This window comes from Equus asinus, chromosome 22 (assembly GCF_041296235.1).
Source record: "Equus asinus isolate D_3611 breed Donkey chromosome 22, EquAss-T2T_v2, whole genome shotgun sequence".
NCBI lineage: Eukaryota > Metazoa > Chordata > Mammalia > Perissodactyla > Equidae > Equus > Equus asinus.
In genome coordinates, this window is record NC_091811.1 from 44,374,847 (window position 1) to 44,395,373 (window position 20,527).

At 38.6% G+C, this 20,527-nt stretch overlaps 1 protein-coding gene across 2 annotated transcripts in view; it reads left to right on the forward strand.

The window, feature by feature from the left end:
* The first annotated feature begins 5,886 nt into the window (after positions 1-5,886).
* The window catches only part of PDZRN4 (PDZ domain containing ring finger 4), a 337,813-nt gene continuing 323,172 nt past the window's right edge, over positions 5,887-20,527 (forward strand). Inside the window, exons 1-3 of one of the 2 annotated variants that reach the window (XM_044756217.2) lie at positions 5,887-6,678; positions 9,250-9,336; positions 11,179-11,286. In XM_044756217.2, coding sequence (XP_044612152.2) covers positions 6,022-6,678; positions 9,250-9,336; positions 11,179-11,286 — 852 coding nt within the window. In that variant the 5' untranslated portion in view covers positions 5,887-6,021. The remainder of the gene's footprint in view (positions 6,679-9,249; positions 9,337-11,178; positions 11,287-20,527) is intronic. The other variant, XM_070493927.1, reaches the window with a different exon arrangement.

A 20,527-nucleotide genomic window follows, 5' to 3' on the forward strand; every position in this document is an offset into this window, starting at 1 on the left:
ATACTGTAATATATGATCATTTTGTACTGTGATTCTAAATGGTCATTAAAGTATTCAAAATGTATTTTATTTTATTCTTTCAAGGTTTCTGGGAGGTAGAAGAATAAAGATGGCAATTATTTCATTTTGTAGGTGAGATTATGCTGATTAAATAATTCATGCCCAAACCAATGGTGTGGTAAAACAAATAATGACAGAAACATCTCTTTGATTTTAGACACTATTCTAGCCAATAGAATTTTCATATGGAATTTCCAATTCCTCTTTTTTTAAAATGAATATTATCACGTAATAAATTATTAATAAATAATGTTAACTATTTATGGATTTCCTTTGAGTTGAGCAGAATGGGCAAACAAGTGGCTTCAGAAACCCAAAGGACAATTACTGATGGCCAATGTGACTAGTGAGATTTTTTTCTAGTTTTGTCTTCAAACGCTACTTGCAACATTAGTTTTAAACACTGGTTCCCATACTATTGTAATAAGTAGTAAAAACCAAAAAGTCACATTCAATAAAGTAATTATCGGCTTTTACTAAGAAGCAAGTTGATTTAATGAACTTACCAGATCTCAAAATTTTGTGGAAACCTCTGGAATTTTGGAGAAACATCAAGAAAACATCAAGTTACAGAAAATCTTCATTGAAGAACTAAACACAAAATAAACGTTCAACCAAAATATGTAGGGATTGATTTATTAAGCCACGATTCAAGGAACTGAGACAACTGGTTTATTCTATATAAAACTCCCAGCTATTTGAGACCACTATGTGGGACAAAATGATCTAAAAATATAACCACATTGGTGTCACATAGAACAATCATTAAGGTCACTATTCTCATTCACATCAATTACTCAAAGACTTCTAATATATGACCTAGACTTTCCCTCCTTAGAGTAAGGAAGACAAAAGTGGTATACTTTAAGCAATGGAATTCAAATAGACACAACTATAGTTTCCATTCACATAGCAGGTGTGAATGGTACATTTTATCCCCAAATAACTCCACAGTAGATGTGAAAAAAAAATTTTAAAAGCCATCACAGGGTAGTGTTTAAGATTGAGTTCTTTAATGCGGCAGACCTTGGTTTAATCCCAGATTCTGCCGCTTTCTATTTGTGTAAACTTGGGCAAGTTGTGGGAATAATAATAGTATCTACCCAAAATGGTCATTGAGAGGATTGAATGAGATTGTGCACGTAAAGAGTATACTCCTGGGGTCAGCCTGGTGGCGCAGCGCTTAAGTTTGCTCGTTCTGCTTTGGTGGCCCAGGGTTCACTGGTATAGATCCCGAGTGCAGACATGGCGCTGCTTGGCAAGCCAGGCTGTGGCAGGTGTCCCACATATAAAGTAGAGGAAGATGGGCACGGATGTTAGCTCAGGGCCAGTATTCCTCAGCAAAAAGAGGAGGATTGGCAGCAGATGTTAGCTCAGGGCTAATTTTCCTCAAAAAAAAAAAAAAAAAAGAGTATACTGCTGTGCCCGTCACACAGGAAAGAGTTATTACTTATTAGCTCTTATACTTGTTTTTGATATCTTCCCTCTTTGTCAGTGACTATGACCCACAAAGATACAGCACAAAATCAAGGTTAATTAAACACGGGATTTAATATATTTCCTGCAAAAACCCTTTCTCACCACAGTCCTCTCTGAAATAGGAGAATAATGTTACCCTAACATTTGTGACTTTAGAAAATCAGTCCATAACTGAATTGAAAGTTGCCACAATTTTTAATTTAATCTCTCACTTAAACTCAGTTTTCTTCAAAGTCTTCGTTCCGCTTTGTCTGCTAATTCATTTCCATAGAGACTGCACAATTACTGTAAAGCATTCACTGTGCTTTGGTGTACATAGCAGTTTTGTGCATATCACTTTATTTCTCTTAAAGATGCCATTCTGTACTGTCATGATGCCCCTTCTAACTCTTCATTTTGCCAAAGATAGTCGAAAACAAGATAATAGCAAATAACTCCTAATGGATTAGATGTCAACAGACAAGGATTATAAGGATTGATATTGCTCTACACTCTCTGGGTTTAACTGACCCTGTATTTTCCAAAGAGTAGAACATATATCTAAAAGGTCTCTTCTCTGCCATAGTATGTTATCAGCCAGCCTTGTAAAAATAGCTGCCTTGTTTTCAACGAGCTTTCAAATAACTCATCTTTAAAGGATCTTTTAATTGTTTTTATCATTTGGAATTTTTAAACAGTCTCAAGTTGACCTTGTTATTATCTCATGCTATATGAACACATTTATTTATGCTACTAGGTGCAATTCTGATCCTATATTATGATGAAATGTCAAGATAAGAGCACAAATGTACATTAACTTCAATAATACAGAGAAATGTCGTCCACAAGAACTATTTTGATCTGAAATAGCTGGATATTTTGGCCTCACCTACCAGAGTAATCTCATATAGTTATAGCTTAAATTTAGGGCACTTTGGGAAAATGCACATGACTATAGACCATAATACTAATTCATGATACATGACCAGAGAATCAGAGAAAAGAAAATATAAATGATGAGATTTCAACTTCTTATAATAGAAGATTTAAAAATTGCTGTTATATTAAAAGTATCAAATCATGCTAAATGAACGTATACGGAATAAAGACATAATTTATTTAAATTTTTCTCTGGAAAATTTCCCCAAGCTTCCTGACTTTATGATTCTTAATCAAATGCATGAGACAACATGAAAAAAAAATCACAAATGAGTTGGTTTAAAGTATTACCTATGCATGGGGTAGAAAAAAATGATCTCTTTTTATCCTTTTTCACCTCTCCATTCATCATGTCTGAGTTTTGGAATATAGCATTTCAGTATTAGGTCTTTCAGCACTTGACAACAATCAGTGACTCTCAGCTTCCCTAGTCACCCTTGGAAGCAGGGATGACTCATAGCTGGGTTGGGACCCTGCCTTTGCTCACTGGAAACACGCACAAGCATACTCTGGTTTCGTTACTGCTCTAGGAATTGGCCCAAAGAATATAGCAAGTTAATTTTTTATCTGTTTTCATGAATATATGACCCTTGACAGTGGATGGAAGCAAACACTAATTCCTAAACTGAAAATACCCAACTAAATACTGACTACTTATATTTTGTCAACCCATGGTCTTTGGCTTGGAGATGAACTAAATATATTTATTGTCTTCCTCTTGTCTCTCAGTTGGCAAAGCATATTCTCAGGTCCAGCCTGAATGAAAGCTTATGAGAAAAGTGACAGGTATGGTCTTGGCCACAACCAGCAGGACAGATGGAAGTTTCCCCTTCCCAGTAAGAAGGAAGACAGTGGCTTGTTTTTCAGTTCTTCCCCAAATGTTGCTGTTCAGCCTGCAACTTTCACTAACCAGAGATTCTTAAAAGAGAAAATTATTATCAGTGAACACACAAGGATATGGCCCAGCTAATGATACAAGGTGATAATTTGTCTCATTTGCTAAAAGACATTGAGATGTTACTGAATTAGTTTTGCTGAAATATTTGTGCATATTTTAAACTGATTCTAAGTGCTTTCTTTGCTTACCTAAGCTAATTAGCTCAATTTAATTAGGCTCCACGTTCCTAGCTCACTCAAGCTTTTCCGAGATATTACAATTTTCCTAATATATAGAATAATCATTTAAAGTCTGGAAAGTAAAATCAGACAATTTGGCTCAACTGATGTCACAGATTTATTATGTGGCAACATTTTCACATGGGAAGAGTCCATGAAGCTCACTTAGATGTGTCCATTCCCTGTGGTCAACTCTTGTAATGTTTTTCCCCTGGTACTTAACTCTTTTTGAAGTGCTCAAGCTTGCATTTTCTCATGTAAAAGATTTTCCTAAGCTCCCTTTTGGCCTACTTCATCACTTGGCTTCACTTCTCATTTTCTCAGTTTTGAACTTGTTATTCTCTGTGGACAAGGTTTTTGACATCCATCTTCCCTTTAACAATCAAACCGTCTTACATCCCGGAATTACTCAGACCATAATCTGTTCATGTTCATTACTTTTGCTGCAAGAATTGCATGAGTGGACCAAGGACCATTCACATAAGCATCATTTTTGTGTTTTTTTCCAGTAATTCTAAGTCTCATTTTCCTAATATCTCAATAGAACATTTTTACATTCCATCTCTTCTCTTTTTAAAAATGTTCTCACTGCCATTGTGTTTATGGTGAGACAATAAACGTCAGGCCCTAGCTATAAAGTCATAGCTATAAGTCATAGCTTTTTCAATAGCTAAAGAAAGATGGAAGTCTTCCAGCCCAGAATTATTTGAATAAATGCTATAACATTCTGCTTTTCCTGTTCCACGCAGTTCACAAGAACATGTTCATGCTGTTAATGTTAAATGATTTCTTATTTATTCACAAACTTATTGTTTGTTTATTTACTTGGCAAAAGATAGGCCAAAAGGGAGAGGGAAATTTGGAGCATTGTGGCAAATGTTATTTTACCATATATCTGTATGCATAAAATGTGAAATATAGCATCTTATTTTGAAATAAGTTGAAAAGCCTATCAAAGACCTGGCAAGCCACTCCAGGATTCTCACTCGCTATTGAACTACTCTAATAAAATTTCATCTTTCAAACAGAAAGAAGGCTCAGAAGGTTCTTATTAGCCTCTATTATTAGCCTTGGCTAATTTTTCCATGAGTGCCACGGATTTAAAGGAGAAAGTCTGGAGCCTTTTTCATGTGTTCCAGATGATACCTTTTGGCGCTGTACAAAGGCACACAGCTTTCTGGGAACACTGCTCCGCTGGCAGTGAAGAATCATCAAGGATTAATCCTAAGCATGTGGAAGTAGCTTCCGGATAATGGCAGTAAGTGCTGTGTATCCAGATGATAGGGGTGCTTTGCACTGCTAAGGTTCCCAAGACGGTGATGGAAGCTGAGGAAGGAGGGCTTGAGGGACCCCTTACTGTACGTTTTCAGTAAGGCCTGGCCTACTGTATACTTTGAAGACTCAAACTGGAGGAAGGGGCAGTTTGGATCTAAACTGTATATCCAGGTAAGTAGACAGAAGCAGACATCAGGATTTTATTTCTATTTCCCTACTTTCTTTCATAATCCTTCTCTTTAATTCTCCTTTCCGGGGACCCAGATGATCACATTCCTATTCCCAGTGGTAAAATGCCTGTAGAAGCAGAAGATGGATGGTGTGGCGATTGAACCTGGAGTCAGACAGCCGGGTAACAGAATTCCAGCGTCCTCACACGGTGGGAGGCCTTGAATGGCGGTTCAAGTCCTCCCTAAGAGGGAGTTTGTCCTAAGGCGAGCACCTGGCCCTTTCCCCGTTTTTGCTCTCAGTCATCATCCCGCCTCGCTACACTCACCTGCTTTCTGGATGTGATTTGAGAAGCCTGGCTCTGTAGATACCTCACAGTGATTTCCTAAGGTCGCAGGCACTTAGATGGTGATTTTGTAATTGGCTGACTCGAATGGACAGAAGTGCATCTATTTCACACATTTGTTGAAGACCGACTTGATGCGTGGCGGTGAGGATTCAGCGGAAAACCAGACCGACAAAGATCCCGTTGTCCCGGAGCCTCCATCCTGCTAGAATGAAAAGTTGTTTCTCAACGGCCTCGCTGTGCCGATTAACAGCTCTGCCCGAGAACTGTTTGAATCCAGTTCACTGTGCAGGCAAACGGGAACACGGCTTTCCTAAGAGCATTGTAAGCTGGCCTCAGCTCTCCGCGGACAAAATTTGAAACAATATAAACTGTGAGCAGCGAAGGAGGCGGGGGAGTGTGTGTGGAGGCGGCGGGGGTGGTCACTTGAGGCGGCGTCTATTAGCGTCAATACGGCGGAGTCAGGGGACCTAGCTGGAGCCTGAAAACTTCAAGCCAAACTCTGAGATCACTACCCAGCCACCCCCCGCCCTTCTCCTCCTCCCCTCCGAAGAGCCACGGCCGCAGCGGGAGCGCTGTCCCAGGGGTAGCCCGGGGGAGACAGGGGGGCTCGGAGAAAGTGGACTCACATCCGCTCCCCCTTCTCCCCCATCCCTACCATGGGCTTTGCCCTGGAGCGCTTCTCCGAAGCCGTGGACCCGGATCTCGAGTGCAAGCTGTGCGGCCAGGTGCTGGAGGAGCCCCTGTGCACGCCGTGCGGGCACGTCTTCTGCGCCCGCTGCCTGCTGCCCTGGGCGGCGCGGCGGCGCCGGTGCCCGCTGCAGTGCCAGCCCCTGGCGCCCGGCGAGCTGTACCGGGTGCTGCCTCTGCGCAGCCTCATCCAGAAGCTGCGCATCCAGTGCGACTACCGCTCCCGCGGCTGCGACCACTCGGTCCGGCTGCGCGAGCTGGCCGCGCACGTCGAGCGCTGCGACTTCGGCCCTACCCGCCGCCACCACCGCCGCCGGGGCTGCGGCTCGGGGCCCGGCTGCCGCGGCGGTGGGAACGTGCCCGCGCGGGGTCGAGGCGGACCGGCGCCCGGGGCCGACCGGGGCGGGGGCGCGCGCGGGGCGCCGCCGGGCGGTCGCTGCGGGAGCGGACAGGGGCCCGGGCCCCAAGTCCTTGCCTGGAGGCGGCGCGAGAAGGCGCTGCTAGCGCAGCTCTGGGCGCTGCAGGGCGCCGTGCAGCTCACCGTCCGCAGGTACCAGGAGAAGTTCACCCAGTACATGGCTCACGTCCGCAACTTCGCCGGGGACCTGGGCGGCGGCCACAGCCCGGTAAGCGCAGAGGGATTGGGCCCCCGGGGAGTGATCACTTGGGATGGAAAGAGGAACGGTTCTTCCTGGTACTTCAGGATTCCTTTGGAAGGGGACATCCTTCCTTATCACGCAGTAGAAAGCATCCACCCGCCCTGAGCACGCTATACTATTATCTTTCGAATGTATTAGTATTGGAGTTAAGAAGGATTGTCCCCTTTCCGCTTATTAGGATTGGAAAGAGTTAAACGGATTCAATTCCAACTTTTGATGGAGAAGGCGGAATTAGGAAAACTCGTTTGCCCACCCAGACCCTTGCTGCCATCTTTCACTCTCCAACCCAACCCTCTCTGCCTATTTTTTGTACCTTTGGCCTATGTCTGAAGCAAACAGAAGGGAAGGGGGAAGCGAAGCGAGGACCTCTCAGACCCTGCCTCCCCTCTCCCTCTGCTCCAGCATGCCTGTGGCCTTGTCAGTCCCACACCTGGGGATGGCTTAAGCTCTGTCTTGATTCTTTTTTTTTTTTTTTTTTTTTTGCTGGGCTAACATCCGTATATCCGTGCCAATCTTCCTCTATTTTTTAGTATGTGGGCCGCCAGCCCAGCATGGCCGCTAACCGAGTGGTGTAAGTCCACACCCGGGAACCGAACCCAGGCTCCGAAGCAGAGCGCGCTGAACTTAACCACTAAGCCACCGGTGGCCTGGCCCTATGGCTTTAGCTCTGAATGACAGTTTCTCTGCCACGCTGCCCGCGTCAGCTACCTTTTCAATACAGGGACCATCAGGTGTGGAGGACCGGGACAACCTCAAGAGTTGAGAGGTTAGGAGATGGGATTTCTTAGACTTGCAGAGTTCTTTTCACCACCCTGCCCTTCCCTGAATAATCCTTCCCTGCCTCCGGTGTCGTTATTGGTGGAGCGCGTGTGTGAGGGAGTGACTTGGGGAACCAGGTCTGAGAGCAACCACATCCATCTGTGGTCAGAGTAGCCCCGTGACCCCCCAGGCAGCGGCTGTTTCCCTTCTTTGTCGAAGCTGCTGGCCCTGAACTGTGCGGGTGGACTGCCCTCTTTCAGACCGAATAAACAAGCCTCTTCGCAGCGCCCCGTGTGAAGAGGCTTGTTTATAAAGCTGTTACTTCTCTTCTGGAGGACTTCTGCACAGTGTTTGACATTGTTAGTCGCTGCCATGGTGAGCAGGGATTTAGCAGAACTTGCACTCCATTCAAGGAGCTGTTTTCATTCTTCAGCGACCTGGGGAGGAGCAACGCGGGACGATTCCCATTTGGGACTGTTTGCGCTGCCTCCAACTCAGGCATCGAGTTTAGAAGCTTCTGTCCTTGAAACTAAAAAAAGGTCATTGAAGGGTGAGGGGCTAAAATGTTTCCGCTCTGATAAACAGAAGCACACTGCTTATCAAAAGACTGGATACTGTCTATGATTCTTTCTCTATCCTCTTTGTATCCAGGTAAATTTACAAAATGAGAAGACCCGGAGAGAAGCACAGATTTATGCTGTGTATTCCCAGTTCAGGTTTCAAGGTCTTAGGGAAGCAGTGGTTGATGGAGAGGAACAACAGCTAGAGTTATGCGACAGAGCAGTCCAGGCAACAAGTCAAGCTATGGTTCTGAGAAGTAAGGAAACTGCGTAGGATTTGCAGACTCATTCTCAAAAGGCTTCTCTGTGCTCCTCAGAAATGTTGTCCCACTACCAGCAGGGGCTGCTGTGTGCACTGCCTGGGAAAGGCTCCTGGGAAAAGTGGTGATGATGGTGGTAGTGGTGACGACATTTACGGAATTTTATTATTCAGAAGTAATTACCAAATATATAATTTCCTACAAGAGTTAATAATATCCATGGCCATGATTAAAACTTACCTAGTCTGGCACTATTTCATCTTATATTTAAATTGTTTTTTATTAATAAACACGTTGTAGATATAATTCCTGGTTAACTGTTATTTGGCCATCAGGAAAGCCCTATATACTACTTGACTTACCACAAATCCTCTTTTTTAAATTCTGCAAAACCAAATAAGAATACTATTTAAAACTGGGATTACTGTAACCTGTAAAATGCTGCATTACAATAGCAATCCAAATATTACTGCTGAAAGAAATTTATAAATAGCTCACCATTCCTTAAATCCCTTAAGACTTTCCAAAGTGAAATTTTTGCATAAAATAATCCTTTGACGATTATTTAGATCCTTTCACAATTTATTTTACTCTCTGTAATGGAAGGAAAAAATAAGGATACCTTCAGGCTTAAACTAGAAATCTGTTTTAAATTACAGTGAAGTCAGAATTAGACACTGTGTTAGAATAAAAGATAACTGCATGCATAAAAATGCAAAGCCATTAAGTCATTTTTGAAAATGGTTATTTTCCCACTGCACAGTTGCTGCCTTCAAATACATACTTTGAAAGTAAATTTAGGATGAAATTAACTTTCTCCAAATTCAACCATCCTTAATTTTAAGGTTTGTCCTTTTTCAAATGTTAATTTGTTTACAGTAAAAAAAAAAAAAAAGTGGCATTTATTTTTTTCTTTTATATTTTTTACCTAGTTAGTTATTTTGTCCCTTTTCTTCTAGGATGGAGAACATAAGCCATTCACCATTGTGTTAGAAAGAGAAAATGACACGTTGGGATTCAATATTATAGGAGGTCGACCAAATCGGGTAACACACCTTGTTAATGCATAACTCACTCTTTGCTTATAAAATAATAGAAAACTTAGCTTTCATCTGTGGATTTTGAGTAAGAAAAATAAGTGGTTTAATCTTTGAAATCATGCTTGTTGTCAAATATCAGATTCTTTAAGGCAAATATTCCAGTACATACCTAGATTTTTTTTGAGAAAAACAAAACAACAGCTAACAAGCTTGTTTGTGCTACTTTTAAAAAAAGAGTACATTTCACATTTTATCTACATTTTATAGCCTCATTGGCAAATTTCTTAAATAAACCTATTTCACAATGATGTGTATGGGCAATTTCTATTTGATAACATTAGGTAATTGTATTAGCTGCTTGTACCTCCTATTTAGGTCAAATTGGTCAGTTTTCACATGGGGCAGTTTATTAAATATGCTGAATAAATGAAGGAACAGTTGAAATAAGGGGTGATTGTTTCCCCAGTTACATTGAAAATGCCATGTTAAAGAATGATGGTTGATTGGAAATATTTTTGGGTCCCCAAATCCTTTATTTAACTGAATGAATAGTATTTTCTTCATTGATGCCAATTGTTTTTAAAATGCATGAGTTATAAGCTTACACCAAATACAAAATTGCAAACTTCTTTGATATCTTTCAAATACTACAACTTAATTTTCACCATAACTAGGAAAAGGTGGTGAAGTTTAAAAAAATCATGTTCTTTAATTTTCCCAATAGACTGCCATGAAATTTTTTCATCCTGCACTGCAGATGTTGTCCAAGGAAACCGTCTTAGAATCTTTGGCCATATGCTATGTTTAGCTCAGGATGGCAATGACATATTTCCTCTTTGGTTTTAGTATTTCAAAAGCCTAGCAACTAACGACTGCTGTTCTTCTGTTTCTAGAACAGTTTCCATTTATTATGAAAAGATAGAAGTCCTTTCATCATATTTTTGTTTTCTTTTCCCCTAAGGAATATTTTTATAAATGCTAGTTGGGTGTTTGACATTTAGATGACACTGGAAATTTTAAGAGCCTCTTAAAATTTATGTTAAGGAAGGCTAATTATGGAGAAATAATTTTATATAATCTGCCATTAAGTAAAATGTCATTTAAAATTATATGATGTATTAGATGTATTATTATGGAATGGTGGGCATTTTCCCTTAATAAGTTTTGCAATATAATTGGTTTCTTGTAACTGGCAAAAATGTCCTATTTGTACCGTATTGGCTGTATGTTTGAGGTTTAATTAATCATTAGGCTCATTGCACCTGGAAATGTGTAACAATCAGCCTTGAAAGGGTTCTCTTGCAGTTTAGAGTTGATATTTTGGGATTTTACGCTTGAGCAAGCTCCCAATTTCCCCTGTGAATAGATACAGTCAGAGCTGTATTTTCAAATCTGTCACATCATTAGGATAAATTATATTTTCAAAACTATGACCACATCTCAAACCAATTATATAGTGAGGCTGGGTTTGTTGTTTGTTTTCTTCTTAATAACCCTTTTTAACTGCTACATCTCTTTACAAGTGGGATGTTTTATAAATAATACTTAGGAGCCAGTTGATGTCACCTTGTGCATGCCCTTTCCCCATAGGTTTTTATGTATACGAAAAAACGTGAGATAAATAGATAATCTTGTCAGAGACACTGGACTCGTTCATTAAAGCTGCCATCTTGATTAATGACTATTTGGTGTTAAGTAAGTTAAAATTCAGTGCCAATTCCCCAGCTAAGAAAGAGAGCTGCACTTTTATGGAGAATTGATAATGTCACATTTACTAAATTGTCCTTTACCCAACTTAAAATTTTGTTTACATCTTTCTTATTGCTCGTGGTTATTTTTTTTTAATAGAATAATCAAGAAGAAACATCAGCAGAAGGAATTTATGTTTCAAAAATTTTGGAAAATGGACCTGCTGACAGAGCAGATGGCCTGGAGATTCATGACAAGATCATTGAGGTAAGACAATAGTAAAACACAAATATGATCCATGGAAGAAAAGTTTGGATGTTTTAAATTTGCAACTGCTTGATCTTGGTGTGGTACTTATTAGAGTATATATCTAACTAGAGTATGTTTCTAACTAGCGTATATAGCTAACCCATATCAATTATTAGATATTGGGATAAAAGAATAAATCATCTGAAGTTTCCAAATGTGTTAGTGAATATCTCTGTTTTAAAAAATTGCCTCTCTCCATGAACTATAACGATAGTTGTGTGATTATTAAGGGATTAATTTTTTATAACGTTTCAAAAAGGGATGATAAATCTCTGCTGAAGAACATTTTTGACAAGGAAATATTACTATCTTTAAAGTTGTGATTAGTATGTTACATGTAGAGTTTGAAATTATTTATACAATGTCTTTTACCATTTCTTAGTTTAATATGGTTACCTTGTTCATGTCTTTTTTACTTAAAAAAAAGGGAAGCAGGTTTTTTTTTTTCCTATTGCAAAAACCTGATGAGAACTCTTTACTTTCTCTAATGTACATTGTAGCTGTATTGTGGTATTTGGGGTTGACAAAGTGAATACTTTTAAGTTAGTGAAATTTGGGCTGTGATAATGGAATTTTGGGTCACTGTCATTTACCACCTCAGTGCTTTTGAAATTTTAACTGGTTGAGATAGTATTATTTGGTGTTACTGAAAAAGATTAGGTTATTTTTGTCGATGGAGTCATTTCCAGTGTCTTAGTAAAGGCATAAATAGAAATTTGGAAGGTTTATTTGATTCCACTATTCTTTTAGAAAAATTGTGGTATTGTGTAATCACTAATGCTATCTTTCTGAATGTCTATATGAACTATTTGAATGGAGACTGTTTTTCTTTATTAAACTTTGAATGAAGTTTTAGATCTTCATCATTTAATGCATTAAAAGATTGAATTTCTAATAATTTGACCTAGGATAAATGTAAAGAGTATGGAAGAGACAATAGTTCTCTGTTTTTGAAAAAACTCATAATATTTAGAAATTAGCTGACTAGGCACTTTGGGGAAGAGAGAGGAATTGCCTTTGGCTGAAAGACTGTGGCTTTTATCTGAAGAGGTCTCTTGCATCGAGATTTTCTCCTTCCAGTTGCATAGCCAAGAAAGTACAGACCTACCTTCACTGTTGCTATCCAGCTTGTCTGGACAATTTCCATAGTGGAAACGTTTACATGCTGCAAATTTTAAAGGCAGAATTTTCTATTTCTACTTGTATTTGTGCAGTATGATTTAATGAGCAACATAATTTAAACAAAAAATTGTCCTGATTACTTTCTGCTTTATCTCTAAAGCATTTTAGTTTTTCTTGTTAAGTGGAAAACGAATGCCTGCATTTGATACTATCAGAAGGGCTGATGGAGCTGAATAGATATATTCACTTAGCTCACACACTCACATGTACACACAACAGAAACACATACTGGGGATTTAAAACATAATCTACTTAGGTAACAATGTTATGTATGCTTCACTAACGTTGCATTAAAGAGGAGGAAGAAGAATTTGTGTTTTATGTTGTGATGTAGCACTTGTGTTAAAAATTCATTGGTTTTGTTTTATAAAGAGATAATTTTTTAAAAACTGTAGTTGGTAAATCAAGTGCGTCTAGACATCTATCTGATACTGTTGCTAATATATGTCAAAATACTCTTATTTAAATCGTATAAGATAAAGAGCAAAGAGATCAACCGTGGGACTCTAAATTATACTTTGTGACTAGCTGAAGTATTATTATTATGTCACCTTGACATGCATACTAAATTAGCAGTTAATGACAAAAGCTTGAAATTTGCCTCAATGATAGAAATTTATCAATGTAGCTTTTATGCCAGGGTACATTGGTAATATGCATATTTTTGTTGTATAATGGATTCATGTGACCCCATTTACAGTTAAGAAATGAGTTAGATGATATACATATTTCTGGAATGTTGTCTGTTAAATAGCATGAAATATTTTGGAAGGAAGATTATTAGAAATCTCTCACATTTAGTTGTTCAGTGATGCCATCAGCTTTTTAAAGTGAATAGATATTTAGGTGACTTTAATATATATATTTAAACAAGTCACATGCTTTATCTTGTACATATATGTATAAAAGATCCCTGCATACCAATTAAAGTTAGAAATAGGTGATGCTTGTTAATTAATTTAGTTTATCTGCCATTATGATACCAGTCAACTTCACACATTTTATAGTAATGGGAAACTGATAAGAAATATGCTGATTAATTTAAAATGTGCAGAGACAGAAAAGCAAATTTTAAAATAGAGTAATTTCTTTTCCATGTTTTGTTCTCAATGATTTGTTTATTGAAATACTTTGATGGATTGTTTCTTTCAGTTTTTGAATTTCAAATGACCATGCTGATTTAAACCTGGTGCAGCAAATAAATTTGTTAGCAGTATAAAGTACACAAATAGTTCATATTTTATGAAACTACCCATATAACCTAACTGCCACCGTCTGACATAGTATTAAATGCCTTGCATTCAGTGATATGTGACTGAAATAAAAAAATAGCAACTGTTAGATAATTTATTTTTTACTTACAGTTCAGATATACTAAAAATATTTTGTCTAGTTAATTACTTAAAGCACACATTATAACACATTTATGAATTGTTCTTATAAAATAACAAAATTTTCTTAAATCATTCATTTGAGGGAGAAAGTAGATCTGTTAAGGTTTTGGTTCTATTGATGACTAAAGAGATTTTACTAATTCTAATAAAAATGTTAGATGTAACAATTTTGCCAAAGTTTAACAAAGGCCAACAACTCCAAAATTATTATTTTTTTAATATTCTGCATTCCACTGAGCCTGATCAAATTCAAGAATCATAAAAGGAAAAATCACAGTCACAAGGTAAATCCATGTCATGGTTTTCACAGAACACAAAGCAGGTTCATTTTGGGGGTCAATCTCCATGAGCAGCCATGTTTACCATTTTCAAGATGTTTACACATCCACATTTGTTAAAATGTTTATGTGTGTAGATTCAGAAATGAGTTGTGATATTTGAGTTACAACATTAGGTGTGAAAGTATCGTTCAAGACTGAAAAGGCAGAAGATATTGTTAAAGGCATTTTGAAACATCACAGTAGTACACATAGACCAGGAATTCACCAGAGTGTACATCCAAATAAAAGCATCTTTTGCATGCTGTTTTTCCCTCTTTTCAAGATTCAAAGGAACCATATAAGATCCTTGATACTATCAGATGCTTGGGCACAATTCTGTAAGAGGGCAGCACCATTCCGGTGGTTATCATCCTGTTAGGATGTCTGAGGAGTGTGTGGAAGGGAGGTGGGACACCCAGTTCACTGCTCCCCTCGCAACTATTCCTCTTTTATTATTTCTGTGATGCTGATGGGAGGCGATACAATGATAACCCCAGAATGGGAAAGTGCATAGCAGAGTGGATAGTCATTCACGGGTTTCTGTTCACACTTTCTTCTCCCCACCTCTCCCCCTAGCTCCTAGCCAACGCTATGTAACAGGAAAGTCCACCCTTCTCGCGGCTTCTGGAGACGAAGGAGTCAGGGTGGAGGTCTGTGAAGTCTATGAGAAGAACATTTTGGAGCAGAAAGCAGAGCTTTCTTTAGTGTATATATTAAAATCTCTTCTATTTCTTTAACTTGAAATTCATAATGAAATGCATCACACAAGGCATTTTCATTTACTTTCAAAATAGTTCCCACATTGAACAATGTCAGTGTAGCACTTTCTAGAAAGTGCTGACTTTCGTACAAGCAGCAAGAACTTTACAAATGCAGTGTCTCAACAAGAACTTAACTATTCCAGATTGCCAACGACACTTTCTTTTAGTTCTGTAATGTTAGACCTTCTGCATTCTCTGTCACTACTCTCTGTATCGCTAGAGTAAAAAGCTTTGATGGTTATGTTTATTTGCCTAAGGCTCTGCACATTTCGGTTACAGCTGTCAGTGCAGGAAATTTAAATGCAGATTAGAGCTAAACATTTAGGAATGCTGTTGAAACAGAGCTACAGTGTGCCTCCTCTGTATGTGCGTGATGGCACTGTGCAACTTACTACCTCGTAAAGTAGCCATGCTAATTTGTGTGTGTGTAAGAAGCATTTACAAGTTTTGTGAGTCACTTGTAAATCTGGTGAGCAATTAGTTTTTTTTGACAAATTACTATTTAATTTGAACACATCACTAAACTCTTCAGTAAAATATCATCCACATTCTTAAGTGTATTTTAAATGTTCAAATAACATTGACTGATCATCTGAAAGAATTGGGAAATAACTAAAAGCAATCGTGTTAGTGCAAGTAAAGAATTACCTTGTAATGAGGTTCTTAATCATGATTGAATGCTACTTAAATTAAATGTAGTTTTAACATCACGATATAGTTATCATTATATAATTGTATATTTTAAGGTATCTTGAAAAGTAGTGTGGTGCAGTGGGAAGAGCATGAATTCTGAAATCAAGGTCTGGCTGGAATTCCTACCCTGCCTCTTAAAACTTGTGTGGCCATGAGCAAGCCAGCTGTGCCTTAGTTTCTATGCCATTCATAGTAACTGTGTACACAAAGTGCCTGGCACAGGGCAGGTCTTGGAACCCACTATTTCCAGCCTGGTATGTCTCATTCAGGTTATATAAGTAGTTTGTTCACCAGAGACAGTAGAGGAAGGGGTAATTTTCCTTCCTTGGAGAATCTGGGTAACTCTCTCCCAAGTTTCATTCATTCCCATTCCTATTTCCATTCCAGTTTGGATGAGTAAATGTAGGAAATTTTAATGTTCATTTTCATGTATTCATATGAACACTCAGATACAAGAAGGGCTATGGGGAAAAACTTTATAACTATGCACTTATGATTTAATTCAGTCATTCAAATATTTACTAATTGCCTATATTTGCCAGGCAATGTTCTCTGTGTTACACAAAGAGCAAGAGGACCCATTCCCTGCCCTCAAGTAGCTCGTGGTTAAAGGTCCTGTTTTCTGCCTTTCCAAAGCCTCTGTTTTTTTGTTTGTTTGTTTGTTTTTCTTCCTCCTTCTTCTCCCCTCCAAGTACACAGTTGTATATTCTAGTTGTGAGTGCCTCTGGTTGTGCTATGTGGGATGCCGTCTCAGTATGGCCTGGTGAGTGGTGCCGTGTCGGCACCCAGGATCTGAGCCGGTGAAACCCTGGACCTCCAAAGCATAGCGTGTGAACTTAACCACTTGGCCACAGCCTCTGTTGAAGTTGCTCCTTCAATTGTTATGAACGTAAATGGACAGCACCATCTTGTCTTGGTGGAATGACACTATGGGTTTACTCTGATTTTCCTGTTCTCCAGGAGTATGCAATTCATTTTGAGAAATCATGACATGGGTTCGTAAAGAGTAGAATCTGTGGATGTGAGACAGCATCATGGTTTCAGGAAGGGGTGCAGGCTCTGAACTTGGTCTTGGCCTTGAATTTGCACTAGATTATCTTGACACTTCTCAACTTTTCTTGTTTTCAGTTTCTTGCCTGTAAATAAGAGGGTAATAATAGCTAGTCCCTCAGATCTTCTGTCTAGATGAGCACAGTGTTTTGCCACTTCAATGAGTTTCCATTTTTAATAAATACAGTTTTACTTTAGCCTATAAAAGAAAGGTTGGAAAGTTCTTCACACCATTGAGCTTTAGTGTGTTAAGCACCACTTTATCTATTTTAAATTTATAAAGATATGAAACTTGAGTTTGGTTTTTTCTGAGTGCTAAGCTTCTGAGAAAGGAACCAGGGCCACCACATATGACTGTGCAGTTTACTCACTGCATAACTGCCACAAGGTCTGACTGGGGTTCCCATTCTCCTCATCATTCTGTGCTATAAAAAAAACCTGACCAGAGCACCTATAAAATTTTTGAGATTCATTTTAAAATGAGATCCACAGTTGATCTTAGGTAAAAACTCAAATTGGGCCACATCTTACTGTCTTTTGTCCTCCTTTATTCCTTCAATCACCCTGACAATCTGGCATCTTTCTCACATTCTTATTTCTCTGCAGCATTTGTCTTTAGGAAAGAATGTCTTTCATTCACTTGCACCAGTGGATATTTGAAGGATAAAAGTTTGCCCCATTCATGGTATCTGAACTTTAACTGGAGATCATGCCTTAATGATTCACAAGCTTTTGCCGTTTTGACCTTGACTAGCACAGTAATTTCTTGAGTAAACTTTCCTTCACCCAGTCTCTCCCATCTGCAACTCAACTAGCCTATTACTGTCAGGGTTGTCATTTTTTTGCTCCTTTGCTTAAAGTCCTTTGTTAACATTCTCTTGTCAATAGGATAAAACCCAAAGTTAAATGAGTGAAGCAAAAATGGACCTTCAAAATCTTTACTTTTTTTTTTCAATTTTCCCTTTCAGATCCTTTACTGTAGTCACATAAAACTCCTCCCCTCTCTTGCCTTCAGGCCTCTCGGGCTTTATTTCTTCTTTTCTTTCTATCTGGTATTCTCGCCCCTTCTCCCACATAATCTTCTCTGACTCACGAGTTTCTGACCATCCTCAATAATCCTCCTCTCCCTGAAGCCCTTCAAATCCACCAAGACGAATTGTTCTCTTAATCTCTGTTGCCAGTAGGTTTTTCTCTCTCTCACTTTCATCGCACTTTTTGTATGCTGTTCTGTGGATTTATTCTTTGGTGTTCTTCTCCCCTCACAGATGTATGGGTTTCTTAAAAATGGCCTAGTATTTTATTGAACTTAATATCTCCAGCACCCTTCTTGTTCTCAGCACTGTGCCTGCAGACTAGAGGCATTCTGTTTACTTTCTTTGGATGGAATAAATGAGTGAATGAACCTTGAGCTCAAGATTTTAGGCGTTATGGTCTAGACCCAAGGGTTTTTCGGGTGCCGGGTGGGCACTGCCTGAAGCCTGTCCTTGTCACATCCTATTCCTTCTCTTTGCATCTTTATCACGAGGTCAATCAAAAGTTGAAAGACTGTTTCTTAAGTTTCAAGCTCTCTAAGACCTAGTGACAGTAGACTGAAGCAATTGTATTTCTCTAGACTGTTCATTCTAGCCTGTAAATAAGAAAGAACCCAAATCTACAATGCAGTCTTTCAAATTCTCTTTATGTAAATACTTGAATTGGATCTGAAGACATGTGTGTTCGCCTTCACCCTAACACAGATTTTTCATTATTGAACTTGAAGAACACTGGTAAAGCTGACTGAATTCACATACTTGCCTGCAAAGCAGATTTGCAGAAAATGGCACTGGACCAAACATGGAATTGTACAAAAACATAATTAACCACAGAGGAACTGAAAAGATGAAAGATGTTCTCAATGTTTCCAAGCCTTGTAAATGGTTTGGTGAAAAGACAGTAAGAAGCTTCCTAGAGCACTGGGGAGTGGCTGGGAGGCTCTTTGAAGTTCTCATGATGAGAGCCGCTTGGAATAATTAACAGTAGCCCCAGCTGTAAGGCTGTTCCGAGGAAGCCAAGTCATAACTCACCAAGTTTGTCGATTGAAACTTTTTAAGGCAAGTTTAAGAAGGTTGTGCTTTCGTCGAATACATGCTACTGTATTCCTGGTAAATTGTAGTGTTTTTACAGACGTGAATAGAAAGTTCTCTAGTCTTCTAAAATGTGTTCCTCCCGCTGCCTTGAGAAAGTATCACAAAGGAGAAAAAGGCAGCTGACCTGTGTTGGGTGGATTTGGTGTCTGACCCTGTTCACCCTATGAATTACCGTGTCCACATCACAGTCCAGCGGCTTTATGGGCCATCCCTCTATCCAGAGTCCCTCCTCTTTCTTAAGCAGTTAACAGCTTATCACTCCTTTCAATAATCAACAACTCAGAGGTGATTCGTTATTATCTTCAGATCAGAACTGCCCCAAAGAATAGGCATTATTCTTACTGTGATTTAAAATATTTTAAACAATTCTATATTGTTGTAAGAGGTATAGGAATAAATCTTCAAGTCATAAGATCAGATGAGCAATTGAATATGCTGTGTACTTTATAGATAGGGAGATGAGGATTTTTCGTCATATAGATGAGGATAAAATTTAGTACTGAATAGCTAGAAAAATATATAATGTTAAATTAAAAATTTTAAGGTATTTTTAGGTAAAACTAGGTAGTGATATTTTACTCACATAATCTATCACATTGAAGTAAACAACAAATTTACCTTATGAAATCATATATAGGAAAGAAATAATTTGTTAATAAAAACATTAGTCCTATAACAGATAATCTATGTTTTCTACTCTCTGTTTCTGTGAGTCTGACCTTTTTTTAGATTCCACATATAAGTGATACCATGCAGTATTTGACTTTGTCTGGCTTATTTCACTTAGCATAATGCCCTTGAGGTTCATCCCTGTTGTTGCACATGGCGGGATTTCCTTCTTTCTCATGGCTGAATAATATTCCACTGTATACGGTATCTTCCTTATCCAGTCAGCCATTAATGGACACTAATTGTTTCCATATCTTGGCTATTGTAAATAATTCTACAGTGAGCATGGGCTTGCAGATATCTCTTTGATATCCGGTTTCACTTCCTTTGGATATATACCCAGAAGTGGGATTGCTAGATCATATAGTAGGTTATTTTTAATTTTTTGAGGAAATTCCATATTGTTTTTCATATTGGCTGCACCAATTTACATTCCTACCAACAGTGTACAAGGGTTCCCTTTTCTCCACATTCTCCACTTTTCTCTTGTCTTTTTGGTGATCGTCATTCTAAAAGGTGTGAAGTTATATCTCATTGTGGTTTTGATTTGCATTTCCCTGAGGATTTGTGGTGTTGAGCACCTTTTCATGTACCCATTGGCCATTTGAATTTCTTCTTTGAAAAAATGTCCATTCAGTTCCTCTGCCCAGTTTTTAGTCAGATTCTTTAATTCTTTTTGCTACTGAATTGTATAAGTTCTTTGTGTATTTTGGATATTAACCGCTTTTTATATATATGATTTGTAAGTATTTTCTCCCATTCTATAAGTTGCCTTTTTATTTTGTTGATGGTTTCCTTTGCTGTGCAGAAGTTTGTGTGATGTCGTCTCATCTGTTTATTTTTGCTTTTGTTGCCTTTGCTTTGATGTCAAATCCAAAAAATCATTGCCAAGGGTAATGTCAAGGAGCTTACTCCCTATTTTTTTTCCTGAGAGTTTTATGGTTTCATATCTTAAGTTCAAGTCTTTAATCCATTTTGTGTTGATTTTTGTGTATTGTGTAAGA